Source organism: Mobula birostris, chromosome 14, assembly GCF_030028105.1.
Source record: "Mobula birostris isolate sMobBir1 chromosome 14, sMobBir1.hap1, whole genome shotgun sequence".
NCBI lineage: Eukaryota > Metazoa > Chordata > Chondrichthyes > Myliobatiformes > Myliobatidae > Mobula > Mobula birostris.
In genome coordinates, this window is record NC_092383.1 from 82,396,306 (window position 1) to 82,413,156 (window position 16,851).

At 43.1% G+C, this 16,851-nt stretch overlaps 1 protein-coding gene across 1 annotated transcript in view; it reads right to left on the bottom strand.

Annotated features, from left to right (window-relative positions):
- Positions 1 to 16,851, bottom strand: part of nfasca (neurofascin homolog (chicken) a) — a 171,470-nt gene that overhangs the window by 32,468 nt on the left and 122,151 nt on the right. The window contains exon 25 of the mRNA XM_072277651.1: positions 16,561 to 16,737. Coding sequence (XP_072133752.1) covers positions 16,561 to 16,737 — 177 coding nt within the window. The remainder of the gene's footprint in view (positions 1 to 16,560; positions 16,738 to 16,851) is intronic.

Consider the following 16,851-nt stretch of genomic DNA (forward strand, 5'->3'; position numbering starts at 1 on the left):
ACTACCTATACTTAATACTCTTTGGGTGAAGAAAGTCTGCCTTATAACCCCTTTAAATCTCCCCCCCCCCACCCCCATGCTAAACCAAAGTCTATCTACAACTCATATGCAGAAAAGTTTTCTGCAGTCTGCACCATCTATATCCATCGCGATTTTATAGACCTCAGTCATGCACCCACTTAGCCTCGTCTATTCCAGAGAGAAAAGTCTAGTGTCTCCAAATCTCCCCTCATAACTAAACTGCTCCAACCCAGGCAACATCTCGGTGAATTTCCTCCGCAGCCTCTCCAGCATCGTAACATCCTTTCTATACATGGTGAATAGAGCTGTACACAGTACTCCAGCTGAGGTCCGATCAAGGTTTTATAAAGATCGAGCATAACCCCTCCTACTTCTCTGTCCAATGTCTTGTCTAAGGAAGGCCAGTATCCTCTATACCTTCCTTGCCTACCTGCGCTGCCATGTTTATGGTTCAATGGACGTTTACTCTGAGGTCCTTCTGTTTCTCAATACTCCTGACGAACCCCGGTGGAACTCTGATATATGAGGGGTGGTTGATAAGTTCGTAGCCTAAGGTAGAAGGAGTCAGTTTTAGAAAACCTAGCACATTTATTTTTCAACATAGTCCCCTCCTACATTTACACACTTAGTCCAGCGGTCGTGGAGCATACGGATCCCTTCTTTGTAGAAGTCAGCGTCTTGGACCTCCAGAAGGTGGTCCAGAGCAGGGGTGATTGATAAGTTTGTGGCCTAAGGTAGAAGGAGATGAGTTATTAACTTCAAACTTTCTGCATAATCACTCAAAGAGTTGAACCGCACGTGCATGTAACAAGAGCTGTATAACTCATCTTCTTCTACCTTAGGCCACACACTTATCAATCATCCCTGCTGTGGACCACTTTCTGGAGGTCCAAGACGCTGACTTCCACAAAGAAGGGATTCGTGTGCTCCATGATCGCTGGACTAAGTGTGTAAATGTAGGAGGGGACTATGTTGAAATATAAATGTGCTATGTTTTCTAAAATTGACTCCTTCTACCTTAGGCCGTGAACTTATCACTCACCACTCGTAGTTAGCTCACTGTTATATGTTCTCATGAATTTCTAAAAGTCTAACACTTTTGTTTCATTTGTGAGGCCCTTACTTTTACTTCATCCCAGAGGTTCAGCCTGCCTCGTCCACTCTAAACTGCTCCTGGGATTCTGCATTTCAGTTTGCTATTGGTTAGCCCCAGGGATTCCGACACTAGCTACTCTGCTCCTTGCTCTCTCTAAGGGGTTCTGCGTTGTACAGATTTCCCAGGATGCACCTGTGGGGTCACAGAGGTCCCTTCCTTGTTGTCAGCTCTACATTATGTAGGAGCAAGCTGTGAGATCATAGGCTGTACTTCATTAGTCAGTCTCGCATTGCTCACACATTTTACTTCCTAGTGAGCTGACAATTCAAGGCTGTGCGGACAGTATACAATATACAGAGAACACAAAAGCCCAACGAAATAGCTGAAGGAGCATACACTTGGCCATTCAAGTCTGACCCACCGTTTAATATGACCGTGGGTGACCTTCTCCAGGTCTCAATTCCAGAGCCCAGAATTTACTGACTTTCCAAAATCTATCTACCCCCACCCCTTGAAGCATCTCTAGCAATCTAACCTTCACAACCTGGCACAGTAGTGTAGTGGTTAGCACAGTATCTTACAGTACCAGCGACCCAGGTTCAATTCCAGCCGCTGCCTGTAAGGAATTTGTACGTTCTCAATACCGTGTGGATTTCCTCCGGGTGCTCTGGTTTCATCCCACAGTCCAAAGACATACCAGCTAGAAGGATAATTGCAAATTGCCCCGTAATTAGGCTAGGATTAAATCGGCGATTGCTGGGTGGCGTGGTTTGGTGGGCCGGAAGGGCCTATTCCACACTGTATCCCAATAAATAAATAAATAAAACCTTTCACGCTGGAGGATTCCAAACACCACCCTCTACATGGAATTCCTACACACTACAGTTTTAAATGACAGCCACTTTATCCTGTAACCACGTCCCCTCAGCTGAGGCCTCGAATTCATGTTCAGTGACCTGAACTGTGAATGATCAGAGGCCAAACATCTTTGCCATGACATCAAAGCCTCACACTAACAGTGTAACTGTGCTCCTCTTGTGGGTATAAATCATATTTCAATGCAGAAGACAATTATCAGCACATTAATTGAAATCTTGAGCTTAGGGTTGTTTTTATCTCAATTGCGTTGCTCTATCCATTTTCAATAAATAGTGTACACCATCCAATCGTAAGACCATAAGGTATAGGAGCTGAATTAGACCCTTTGGCCCATTGAGTCTGCTCTGCTATTTCATCATGGCTGATCCAATTTCCCTCTCTGCCCCAATCTCCTGCCTTCTCCCCATATCCCCTTATGCCCTGACCAGTCCAAAATCTATCAACCTCTGCCTTATCTTCGCATATCATCCAGATTGGTTGAGATGCAGTCTGAGAAGAACAAAGAACTCAAGCGGCCTTTAACCTCAGAATAGGTAGCTCATGGTCCTTAATATATGATAATTGTCAAAACTATTTGCCAGACTTCATTGGCACTGAGTGATTAAACAGGAATAAGCTGTCAGAAAGGAAATGGGAGTGTGGGAAACTGAAGGATGATCTAATAGAAGTGTACAAAAAAACATAAGGGGTATAGAGAGGGTGCATACACACAATCTTTCTCATGGTGGGGTATAAAGAACTAGAGGGCATAGCTTTAAGTAGACAGGGTAATAATTTAATAGGAACCTGGGGAACAAATTTTTCCAGAGACAACGGTCTGTAAATGGAAACGGCTGCCAGAGGAAGTGATACAATAACAACACTTAAAAGACACTTAGAGAGGTACATAGATAGGAAATGTTTAAAAGTGCAACTTAAATTTATTATCAAAGTACATATATGTTACCATATCATATACTACTTTGAGATTCATTTCCTTTCAGGCATTTATGGGAAAAATAAAGAAATATGATAGAATCTACTAAAAACACAGGCATAGACAGAGACCGACAAACAACCAATGCGCAAAAAAAGACAAACTGAGCAAATAAAAGAAATAATGCTAAGAATATGTGTTGTAAACTCCTGGGAGGTGAGTGTATAGGTCAGGGAAGGATGTTTAGAGGGATATGGGTCAAATATAGGCAAGCGAGACTAACTGAGATGGGCATCTTGATCGGCAAGAACCAAATGGCCCAATAGGCCTGGTCCTATTGTACCTGATAACTCTAATGTCACAATGCCCCCACAATCCTGTCAAATTTTTTACAAGTGGCATTACTTCTCCCACTTTAACTAGCAAAGGTCTAAGAAACCAAATGCTTGCCACTTCTGCAGGTCAAAGCTGGTAAACCCTGCAAATCTGGTGCTGCAACAACCCCGCTGGGTTATTGCAGGGCAGAGACGTACTTCCTCAGAGGGGAAAGGGGCTCAAAGGGGGGAGCGATTCGGTACAGTCAAACAGCAGAGTCGCAGAGTATTTGACAGAGTCGCAGCTCCAACCTGTGATCCCAATCAGAGGCTTGACTTCAATCCAGAATATTTTTGAAAATTGAAGATAGTTGTTCCGCTAGCAAATGATTCATTTCTCAATTTAGTCTCAGAAGTGCTGTTTTGAAATATAAGGAGTTGCATAAAATCCTTCCCTTATGAAGAGGGAAAAGGAGAAGCTGCAAATGCTACAGCTTTCTTTTATTCTTTCCTCCATCAATTAACCCCAGAATTTAAAAAAAATATCCAGGCCTCTGCATAATATCACTGTAAATCTGGTGATCTCCCACTTAGAATGGCTGTGGAATGATATGGGAAATTTTAGAGGGGTACGGGCAAGATGGGCCGATTGGCCTCCTTCTAGAGTACATTATTGAGAGTTAATTGTGGTGGGGGGGGGGGGGTTGAGTGGTCCTTTTATGGTATGACCTGAGGAAAATTGTGGGGGGAAATGGGAGGGAACTGTGTTCTGCATTGAGCTCCATCCTTGAACAGAAATTTACAAAAAACTGCAGATGTTGGAAATCTGAAATAAAAATAAAACAGTGAGTGCTGGAAACACTCAGTAGGTCAGATAGCAGTTCCAATGAAAACCTTTGACTTGAAATGTTAATTGTGCCTGTCTTGCAAAGATGCTGCCTGATTTTCTCAGCATTTCCAGAACCTTCTGATAACCTTTGACTGCCTGATAATGATAATTGATAGATGATTGATTGATTGATAGACAAGTGGTAGATACCCTATTTTCCAGTATACTATTCCTCACCTTGTTGTGTACATATACCAGTGCACGTCACATAGACATGTGCACGCACCGCACACATGTGAACACACAAGCAGGTACACACACACACACACACACACACACACTTTTCTATAACTACAGACACTTAGGACATGGACATACTGTAGTCTGCGCCCCAGGTATGAAAGGAATTCAAAGAGAAGGTGCTTACCCTCTCAACCACCCCCATTCTTTTCAGACATAGTATGACTCTGAGGTACATGAAACACAAGTGAATGTATCACAGTATGCTAGGAACAGCAAGTCCCCATTGCATGAAAATGATGATTCAGCCACAAGCACGAGTGTATATAAAACTGAGGAATGTGGTATTGATGTACATTCAAAGCATTACAGCTTGGTTGAATTCTGTGGCACACACTGTCCCTGTAATGTCACAGTCAGTGTGGCCTAGTTATAATATATACTGTGTAAACAGCTGTCTGGAATTTAAACCATATTCTTGCTGCATAATATTCTGCACAAAGGATATCAAATCCCCTCTTGCAAATATGCTACTCCAGCGATCCCAAGCAAAATTCAAAAGGACATCAATATCTCAACTGCAAACAGTATATATTATAGAAGAATAGCAGATACTTAGAAGCAAGTTTAAGGCTCTAACCTAATCTCTGGCCTCTGAAAACAGTTATAAACATGGCTGAGATTTGCTTTGCCTACTTCTGATCTTCAACCCTTTCAGATTAGAGCCTTTGACCCACTTTTGTTCCGGTACCTGCTTCTCCAACGTTCCAACACAATGCCTTATTGTGCGCAAGCAAACCCTATTTCCTTGCAGCCCAGTCTCCCACTCCTCCCTTTACCTCCTTCTGTTATAGCAATCTCAGCGGTAGGGGTGACTTCAGAGAGAAAGGCAAAGAGGAAGGAAGAAGGAAAACAAACAAGACTCCACATTAAAAAGATAAAAGTTACATACAGGTATAGAATTCAGATTGAATTGCCATTTCTCAAGAGCAAAATATTATATTGGCTGATAGAAATATACCTGACAGTATATACGGTATATTCTGGATTATACAGAACACACTGTGATTTCTTATGAAATATTCAATTGTTATGCATTAATCAAGATTCTTTGCACCTTAGGTGCCATGATCACATCTGTCAGTAGCAAGGAATGTCATCAGTTCAGACCACATTACACTGTATACAGAAAGAAATTGTATACACTGAAACAATTCATAATGGCTTAAAACAAACCTGTTTATTCAAACACAGATTTGGTTCTTTTTTGTGGCTCACTCCTAGATATCACTTATTTATAAACTATCTGAAACTTTTGATTAAGTTCTGGCTTGCAGTTCACTTTTAAATATACGTACATACTGTACTGTGCAAAAGTCTTAGGCACGTATTTGTATAGAGCTAGGAGGCGATAGACTTTTGCACAGTACTGTAGTAATTTTATTTATTGTATTGTACTGCTGCAAAAATAAAAGACAAATTTCATGACATGTGTCAGTGATGACAAACTTAATTCTGATATGGGTCTCCATTGTGGACTGAGAGTGGGAAGGAGGCAGGGAGAGGGGAATCATCTCTCCCACACCCTCCCGTGGCGCTCCACCCTCACCATTCCCAACATCCTTTGCTTCCGCTGGATTTACAAACTCGCTCTCCGCTCCACGTTGACAAATACAGTATGCATTCATCTTAGGCACCCCAGCCATATGTGTTCCAAAGACTTTTGCACAGTACTGTCATTCTATGTTACAAACTTTTTTTGTTTTTAACATTTACCTCACTCCACTTTATCATTTTTCTTATGCTTAAGCTACTTTGAATCTCTCAATACATTCTAGAATGCAGCTCATTCCATAGTCTTTACAACCTAAATTAACCCACTGATTCGACTGCAGCTTGTAGCTTATTTGTATACAGGGTATATTCTTTATCTGAATTGATCTGAAGGCTCAATTAAATTCTATCTAATAAACCTCTCTAAGGCATCCAAAATTCTTTGTATAAACTATCTTTTTTTAGATTGAATTATTCACAACTCATGGGAGGAATGTTATAAACTGGGGTGATACACATCTGTTTTGGGCAGCATAACTTTGAAATCATGTTACTTCTGTTCACTTTACTCCAAATTGCAAAGGTCCCTAGTTGTACCAAATGCAAATCCCCTGATTAGGTTCAGTGGTCATCTCATTCCCAGTATTCATTGCTCAGCATACGTAATGAGAAGGGTTGGTTTACTTGACAATCAAAAGCCGGTTCTACTGTGCCAGCCATCGAGTGGCCTGTTTGAAGAATGCATCAGCTCTTTCCCATTGGTTTCCTTGTGTGTCACAGCACTGGTAGTTGCCTCCCTTTTACTCCCGGTAACCATCTTCACACTGAGGTTCCAACCAGTGCTACCATTGGGAGAGTACATGGCAGATACAGGAGGGTCCATGCGCTCTCTTAGCTAAGTATCTGTTTGTTGAAGGTTCAGTTTTGTAGTTTGTGTAACTTAGGATGGCTTAGATGTTTGGTTGAATGTTTTACTGTTTTGCCTGTAAATAAATGATTAATGTACTTATTTGTAATGAGTGTCTCCTGTCTCACTCACCAAACCCGTGAATCTGCTTCCTAGTAACAGTATATGAACCTCTTTTGATCTTCTAGATAACCAACCTTAATACTTTATATATAAGCCATCTGAATTTATGCAATTTTAACAGTCAGAAATTTTCACAGAGAACCAGCTAGGTGTGTTGCATTATAAGCATCTGATCACCAATCCACTTACAATCTGCAAATTATTCTCAGGTATCATCAATGTTCCCTTTATAACTTTCAGTAGCAGACATAAAGCGCCTATAATAAGTATTCACCTCCCCCTTGAAAGTTTTCACGTTTTATAACATTGAATCACAGTGGATTTAATTTGGATTTTTTTGATTGATCAATAAAACGTTTTCATGTCAAGATGAAAACAGATCTCTCCAAAATGATCTAGATTAATTACAAATATAAAACACCAAATAATTGACTGCATAAGTATTCACCCCCCTTCAAGTCAGTATTTAGTAGGTGCGCCTTTGGCAGCAAAGAAGAGGCGGAGCAAAGTAAACGGCGCCTTCTTTGCTTGCATCTTCGGAAACAACTCTATTTCCATCTCTAATATCTTTATTTTTCCCTTTCAGGGTTCTTTGGAAGACCCTGACCTGGAGTTACACGCTAACTTTGGTTCTTTTCAGGAATAGGACCTGCTTTCGGGGTTTCATAACCGACCGTTGTTGTTCGGTACGCCAAGGGCTCAGCCTAAGATTCCGGCTCAGATTTGGAAACCTAGGATCTCGGAGCTCTGGAGACCGGTGGATCGAGGGTTGGTGTCACCGCAGGAGACCCGTGTGTCATTGGGGGAGTCAGGATACCGGCTGTGTGCCCGAAGACCCAAGATCTTTGAGATCTTCAGGCACAGAGCTTGAAAAAAGCAATGTAATGGACTTTTAACATCGTAAACCAGCGAGTTGTTTGTTATGTCTCCCCGCTCGCTGGGAAAACGGAGACACCTCCCTCTCCCTTATTAGGGAGAGAGAGAGCCTGTGGTATGTTGAATACCAGGTGAAACCCTAAGTCTTTTGGGTAACTTCTAGTCTGTGCCTTTGTACTACTTTGCTCACGCTTGAGTGCTCAGTGCCGGGTGCTGTTGCTTTTTTTTGCTGGTGGGGAGAGGGGGGTTGTTGCTCGCTGCTGCTTACGTGCGGGAGGGAGGGGAGCTGGGGGGGGACTTTGGGGCTCTATCGTCCATTCTTTGGGGCACTTCTCTGTTTTCATAGATAGTTGTGAAGAAAAAGCATTTCAGGATGTATATTGTATACATTTCTCTGACATTAAATTGGAACTTTGAATTACAGCCTTGAGTCTATGCGGATAGGTCTCTTCAGCTTTCCAATGTGGACACTGAAATTTTCCCCCATTCTTCTTTACAAAACTGCTCAAGCTCTGTCAGATTGCATGGGGATCATGAGTGAACAGTCCTTTTCAAGTCCAGCCACAAATTCTCAACTGGATTGAGATCTGGACTCTGACTTGGCCACTCCAGGATATTAACTTTGCAACAGGTTTTCATCAAGGATTTCCCTGTATTTTGCTGCATTCATTTTACCCCCTACCTTCGCAAGCTTTCCAGGGCCTGCTGCAGTGAAGCATCCCCACAGCATGAGGCACCCACCACGGTAGGAATGGTGTGTTTTTGATGATGTGTGGTGTTTGGCTTACGCCAAACATAGCGGTTTAGTCTGATGGCCAAAAAGTACAATTTTGGTTTCATCAGACCAAAGAACCTTCTTCCAGCTAACTTCAGAGTCTCCCACATGCCTTCTGGCAAACTCTGGCCAAGATTTCAGGTGAGTTTTTCAACATTGCCACTTTCCCATAAAGCTGCTACTGATGAAGCACCCGGGAAACAGTTTTGTATGCACAGTCTCTCCCATCTCAGCCATTGAAGCTCGTAACTCCTCCAGAGTTGTCACAGGTCTCTTGGTGGCCTCCCTCACTATTTCCCTTCTTGCACAGTCACTCAGTTTTCGAGGACGGCCAGCTTTAGGCAGATTTACAGTTGTGCCATATTCTTTCCATTTCTTGATGATTGACTTAACTGTATTCATAGCAAAGCATGTGCTACCGGGCCGTGAGGAAACGATATGAGTCAGCTGCACCTTTCCTCATTCCCTGTCACGCACTGTTGAACTTGAACATAGGGTTGCCAAACGTCCCGTATATTGGGCTAAATTTATTTGTCCCATATGGGGCTGCCCTTGTCCCCTATTTCCCACGCTAAGGTAGAGCGTTCCTATGAAACCTTTCGTGCTGAAATGGCGTAAAGCGAAGAAGCAATTACCATTAATTTATATGGGAAAAATTTTTGAGCGTTCCCAGACCCAAAAAATAACCTACCAAATAACACATAAAACCTAAAATAACTCTGACATATAGTAAAAGCATTAATGATATGATAAATACACAGACTATATAAAGTAGAAATAATGTATGTACAGTGTAATCAGGAAGGTTAAGCCAAAACTGACCTGTGGAGAAAAAAAAATCGGCACGTACGCGTATGTCACGCATGCGCACACAGGTGCCCGCGCAAGGCTTCATGGTCATGTTAGTCAAAATGCCAGTGAACACAGCAGGCCAGACAACATCTATAGGAATAGGTACAGTCGATGTTTCGGGCCGGGACCCTTCGTCAGGATTTGACTGCTACTTTTGTCCCTTATTTGGGAGTGAGGAAGTTGGCAACCCTAACTGTAAAAGACATGTTGAAGTGAGTTTAACCCTACTTGAACACCCCCCTCCCAGTCGGCCGGCCCCTGCTGAAAGGGATATTCAGTGAGTTGGAAATTTTCTTGTATCCATATTTAATAACCTTTTCGCTGAATTGCTTGGAGTGTTTTTTTGCCTTCATGGTGTAATTTTTGACAGGATGCTGACACACCAGCAGTTGGACCTTCCAGATACAGGCGTATTTTTAATACAATCAATTGAAACACCTTGACTGCACACAGGTGATCACCATTTAACTAATTATGTGATTCCTAAGACCAATTGGCTGCACCAGTGATGATTTGGTGTGTCATTTTAAAAGGGGTGAATACGTTGGCAATCAATTATTTTGTGTTTTATATTTGTAATTAATTTCAATCACTTTGTAGAGATGTTTACACTTTGACACGAAAGAGTCTTTTTCTGTTGATCAGTGTCAAAAAAACAAATTAAATCCACTGTGATTCAATGTTGTAAAATATTAAAACATGAAAACTTCCGGGGGGGGGGTGAATTATTTTAATAGGCACTGTAAGCAGTAATGCTGCTTGGACTATTCCTGGGGAATTGGAGAAAGACATTTCAGCTCCCTGCAATTCAATGTTTCCTTAAATATTTCAGTCCTGGATTGAAGATTGATACAGAAAGCTGGATGTTGATGCCTGTTCTGCTGGAATCCCAATTTAATTCCAGCAGGGAAAAATGGCAGATAGAATTTAATGCAGACAGGTGTAGGGTGTTACAGTTCAGTTGGATCAACCAGATTAGGTCTTACACAGTGAATGGTAGGGCACTGAGAAGTGCGGTAGGGATCTGGGAATACAGGTCCAAGGTTCATTGAAGGTGGTGACACAGGTAGATAAGGTCACAAAGAAAGCTTTTGACATATTGGCTTTCATAAGTCAAAGTACTGAGTACAGGAGATGGGATGTTATGTTGAAGTTGTATAAGATATTGGTGGGGCCTAATTTGGAGTGTTGTGTGTAGTTTTGGTCACCTGCCTACAGGAAAGATGCAAGTAAGGTTGAAAGACTACAGAGAAAATTTACAAAGATGTTGCTGAGACTGGAGGATCTGAGTTATAAGGAATGATTGAATAGGTTAGGACTTTTTTCCTTGGAACAAAGAAGACAGAAGGGAGATTTGATAGAGGTATACAAAATTCTGAGGGCTATAGAGAGGGGAAATGAAAGCAGGCTTTTTTCACTGAGGTTGGGTGGGACGACAACCAAAGGTCATGGGTTAAGAGTGATAGATGAAATGTTTAAGGGGAACATGAGGGAAACTTCTTCACTCAAAGGGCCGGGAGAGTGTGGAATGAAGTATCAGTGCAAGTGTTGCATGCGAGCTAGATTTCAACTGTTAAGAGAAGTTTGGGTAGGTACATGGTCGGGAGGGGATTGCAGGGCTATGTTCTGGGTACAGGTTGATGGGACTAGACAGTTTAAATGTTTGGCATGGATTAGATGGGCCGAAGGGCTTTTTCTGTGCTGTAATTTTGTAGGACTTTATGAATCGAAGGATACAGCAGAATTACTTGAGGAGGCTGGGAATGGGACACGCCACCACAAACATAGAGACAATTTCCACACTGGCATCAAAAGGACCACGGGTCAGCCTACACTGTATAGAGCTAGTCTGAAGAAACAAAAGAAGGAACTCACTTTACTTGGGGAGGGAAGAGAAAGACAGGTGGACCGTCCTAACCTCCATATGACACAGGCAGATCTCACTGCATGAGAGCCAAGCCAGGAAAGTGACCACTTCATAAAAGTATCTCCATGATATAAGGGGTCCAATTATGGGCAGAGAGGCCATTGAAGACATCTTCAAGAGGCAGAACCTCAAGAAGGCAACATCCATTACTAAAGACCCTCAACATCTGGGACATGCCCCCTTCTTGTATATTATTGGGGAGGAGGTACAGGAGCCTGAAGATCCTCACTCAAAGGTTCGGGAACAGCTTCTTCCCTTCTGCCATCAGATTCCTGAATGGTCCGTTCATCTTTCAAACTATTTATTTGCTGTTGTAACTTACAGTATTTTTTTATGTGTTGAGCTGCACTGTTGCACAAAACAACACATTAATGACATATGTCAGTGATAATAAGCCTGATTCTAATTCTAATCTTCCTTGGGGGCCAAGTCTCAGCTGGCAAGAACATGGGGTCCCATCAAAAGGAGGTGTCTTCTTATACACCTCTTAACAGTGCAGGTTGGTGCCATCCTGGAGAAAGCACTAGCACTGCAACACGGAGGTATTCCATGATTAAACAGTTATGTCATTGAATTCTGCAGTGAACAGTCACCTGCTTGAACTTGACTGCGCAGAAGTGAAGTTCTGTATCTCTGATAAGAATAAAAAAGCTCACTCCTCATCAAAAGACTCAGAATGGTCAGCCAAGATCTCCCCAATGGCCAAATAACCTGCTAATGCTCATCCCCACAACTCACATGAAGAGAGGTCACTCTTCATGGACTCTTGACACAAATGAGAGAAAGAACTGGTGAAAGGTTAGCAGCAATGCTTGCTTAAGAACAATTTTGTGTGGACATCACTGAGAATCCATTGAAGCTCACAATGTTGGAGGAAATGATTTTGGTATCTGAGAGGATGCAGCTCTTACTCTCAACACTCCATCCTCTGTTGAAGAGGCTTAAGACTGGAGTGGAGATGACAGGGTGTTCTGGAATCTCCTTGAAAAGTACTAGGTATACTGCATGTTCCTACTTGGGAACCGCCAAGAATAACTCTGCCATATTCTTCCAAGGACTGAAACTCCCAACAAAGGATGGTGTCCATTATGATTTAGATCTCTCATCATTTCTGTCATTCCTCAGCTCTTCCACATAGCTTGCTTTGTTTTAGTAGATGCACCCACCCTAACCTCATGGTGGTGCTTAGCTGACAGTTGTGGTCAGGAGAACCAGGGCAAAATTATCACTAATATAAAGAGCAGTAGGAATTCCCTCACAAGATTTCACCTCTCCACTTACCAGGGAAAGGCCAAATACAAACTAGAGGAGCACCACCTCATTGGTCCACTTGGGTCAGCCACAACCTGATGGCATAAACAATGATTTCTCAAATTCCAGGTAACCTGCTCCTCTCCTGTTCCTTTCTCTTTTCTCTTGCTCTACCCAGTTCCTCCTGCACACACAAACCCAGGCCCCCACCCCCCAGTTTCTTTCTGTCTCCACTTGCTCTATCTGCCCATCACTCACACACTCCACCCACTGGGTCCCCTCCTCCCAAAATTCCCGTTTGCACACAGCACCCTCCATGTTCCACTTTATTTTCCTATCAGACTCTATCATGTGCAGCCCCTTGTTGAAGAATCATAGAGGTGTACAGCACAGAAGCAGGCACTTTGTCCCAGCTGGTCTGTGCTAAGCAAGAATCTCATCTAAGCTAGTCCAATTTGCTAGCATTTGGCCCATATCCCTTTAAATCAACCTGGGAACTACGGACCTCTCGGTTAATGGGAAGGGTCCATGGCATAAAAAAGGTTAGGAATCTCCATTCTAAATGTTTCCTGTCCACGACCTATCCAAGTGCATTGTAATTGTTGTTAATGCACTTGCGTCAATCGTTTCCTCTGGCAGCTCATTCCATATACAAACCATCCTCTGGTGAAGAAGTTGTCCCTCAAGTTCATAAGAAATCTCTCCTCTCTCACCTTACACCTATATCCTCCAGTATTTGATTCCCCAGTTAGGAAAAAGACTCTGTGCATTCATCCTTCCGTGGTCCTTGTTATTTTATACACCTCTATAAGATTACCCCTCATTCTCCTATGGTCCAATGCGAAAAGTCCCAAATTGCTTGACCTCACTCTGTAACTAAGTCCCTTGAGGCCCGACAACATCCTCGTAAATCTCGTCTGTCCTCTTTCCAGTTTAAAGGATTCCTTCCAGCTGTCTCCATTTTCACCTCCCAGCCTCCGTTACCACTTCCACAATTCCTTCCTCCATCTGCCAATCACCACTCTTCACCCGGATCCACTATCATTTTCCAGCCCTTATCCCACTCCTCCCCCTCACCTCTTCATACTATCTTTGAGTCCAGATGAAGGGTCTCAACCTGAAATGTCAGCTGAACATTTCTCTCCAAAGATGCTGCTTGACCTGCTGAGGTCCTCCAGCAGTTCATTTCATTTCCCCACTGGAAACTGATAACTTGCCAGGATTCTCGGAATGACAGCTCAGTATCAATCCCCTCATTTTCACCTTTTCTTAGCGGGTGTCATGACATGGTTCACCTTTCCCGTTCTCTGGTGCTGCTGGAATTCTCACTGCTTGATCAATATGGAGCCCAGAACATTTGACCTCTCTGGTAAATTGAGAGGGTACGATGAAAATGGTAATTAGGAACTGCCAGTTTTGGTCTTTACTTCAGAAGCTTTGCACAGTGTGGAGCCTCGCCTGCTCACTGGGACAGCAGGACTCACTTCACTGTTTGGCATTAATTGTTGGGAGTGCTGACTTTCAAAAATCTGCTGGAGGTTTGCAGGTTGGCTGTGCCGAGAAGAAATTATATTCTGCCCCATTTCAGGGTATGAGCTGGAGCCAACCCAAGACAAGATCACATTAATGCCACTGAGAGCTGTAACAAGATATAGGAATGCCAGCCGCATGCTAACGGAGAGATGGGTTGCTGGGGACATCCATCATGCTCCCAAGATTTCCCTGGACTTGTAGCAAATGCCTGGTTGAAAATGATCTTTAATCAAGTGGACCAAGATAAAACCCTTCTAGTTTTGAGATACCTTACTGAGATCCCATCACTTGCCTTTTCCCATTCTGGCAGAGACAGAAGAGGTTGGGGAGAGTGGATGGGGCAGTGGGGAAGAAATGGATGTGGTTACACTCCCAATAGGAACACAAATATTAATAGCCTTTGCCTTGTTTTTGGCCCCTAACTGATAAATTATCTCAAAAGTTTGAGATCAATGGCACCAGTACGTGACAAAAGTTGCACAGCTATAGTTTACAGACAACGGGAATCTACCTCCAAACTTACCGGAGTACAGAAAGTCAACCAGATGTTACTGGTGGCACTGAATTGCCTTTGTTCTCACTGTACAGTTGGGTCACTGAAGTCAAAAAGTCATAAAGAACCAAACCCTGGGCAGCATGCCTTGATATTACTTAAAAAATCTGTTTAAACTGGCAAATTTATTAACAGATTTGGACCACCAAAAAAAAAAGGTTAGAAGGAAGGGTTTACGTACATCAGATTTTGGGATCACAAAGACCTTCTTACATTTGCATGAAAATTTATCATGTTATATTGCCCAAAGAATGAAAAGAATATATTTAGTCTACTATGTGTATGCATGGTGGATGTCTGATAGGCACCACAGATATCACTGTGGAGTGACACATTAATTAATCTCAGAATGAATTCTTCGTTCTATTGAGCGGCTGGAGTATCTGTTCCTGCTGAATAACCAATTGTATGACCAATCAGCTGTGCAGAAGTGAAACTGAGACCAGGGAAACGTTCCCTCAATTTGTATTTGCATCGCTTTCTGACTTTGGATTAAAGCTTGATATACTGTAGGTAAACAATTGGATTCCAAGTGTGATCCTAAAACCTGTTGCTCTTATTAGCAGGTATCACAGCACTAACTTGCTGATCATAAACACAAGAGATTCAGCGGATGCTTGAAACCTAGAGCAATATACACAAAATGCTGGAGGAGCTCAGCAGGACAGCAGCGCCTATGGAAGGGAATAACCAGTCAATGTTTTGGGCTGAGATCCTTCATCAGGACTGGAAAGGAAGGGGGCAGAAGCCAGAACAAGATGATAGGGGGAGGGGAAGGTGTACAAGCTGGCAGGTGACAGGTTAAACCAAGTGAGGGGGAAGGATGGTCATGTGGGGGGAGGGGAGATGAAGTAAGAAGCTGGGAGGTGATGGTTGGAAGAGGTAAAGGACTGAATTGAAATTGGTGACCCTGATGTAGATTGGAGGACTACTCTGTCAAGCACCTTCACTCCGTCTGCTGAAAAAGGCAGCATCTCACAGTGGCCACAGACTTCGTTTCAACTTCCCATTCCCATTCTGACACGCCTGTCCATGGCCTCCACTACTGCCACGATAAAGCTGTACTCAGGTTGGAGAATCAGCTCCTCATCTTCTGCCTGATCAGTCACCAACCTGATGGCATGAGCATCAATTTCTCTGACTTATGGTAATTTCCTTCCTTCCCCAACCTACTCTCTATTTAAATTCCCCTCTCATTCCTTCTCTTCTTCTCACCTGTCCATCTCCTCCTTTGTGCCCCTCTTCCTTCCCTTTCTTCCATGGTCCACTGTCCTCTCCTATCAGATTCCTTCTTCTTCAGCCTCTTACCTCTTCCACCTATCTGCTCCCAGCTTCTTACTTCATCCCATCTCCTACCCACCCACATTTCCCCTCACCTGGCCTCACCCATCACCTGCCAGCTTGTACTCCTTCCTTTCCCCCTCCTCCTTACTTTGGCTTTTGCCCCCTTCCTTTCCAGCCCTGATGAAGGGTCATGGCTTGAAACGGCATGCTGCCTGACCTGCTGAATTCCTCCAGCATTTTATGTGCAGTAACTTGCTGATTCCAGGTTGGGAAGGACCATGCACATGCACAGAGCGTAAAGGGAGTAAACTGCGCACGGCCCATTTAAGGTGTGCATAGGTGTATGTCGTGTGCATTTGGTGGGGAAGGTGAGGCGAAGGGTTGAGCCAATAGTACCGAGGGATTTTAATGTGTCTTCAGAGGACATTTTTTGTCTTTTCAGTGCTTTCAACTACATGAATGTTGCTGTTTTCTTCAGACGCTAATCTGCCTACAAGCATTGCATTCATTTTCTCTTTCTTCCCACTCTTTATCTACGATGCAATCTGCTCTCAATAGTGTAGCGTCTGCTTCATACCTGAAGGAGGCACTGTGGTATTTAATCAGACTGAACAGGCCATGCTCTCTTACCTTCATTTTCAAAGAGGGGCGAGTCCAGCACAATTGCCTCTCCTTTACCTTGACTGGTGTGAGCGAAGACGTAAAACCTGTACCTGGTATTCGCATCAACCCGTTCCAGCTTGTAACTAGTCGCGTCAGGCGGAAGTCTGGGAATTGTGGAATTGCGCCTTGCCCGGGAGCCAGTTACTAAACAAAATAAAGGAAGTGAGGTCAACAGTTCTTGTGGTAGATGATGTTGTAAAATCCATGTTTAAATATTATGAAGAGCTAAACCAATTGATGTGCAGCACGGTAGCGAAG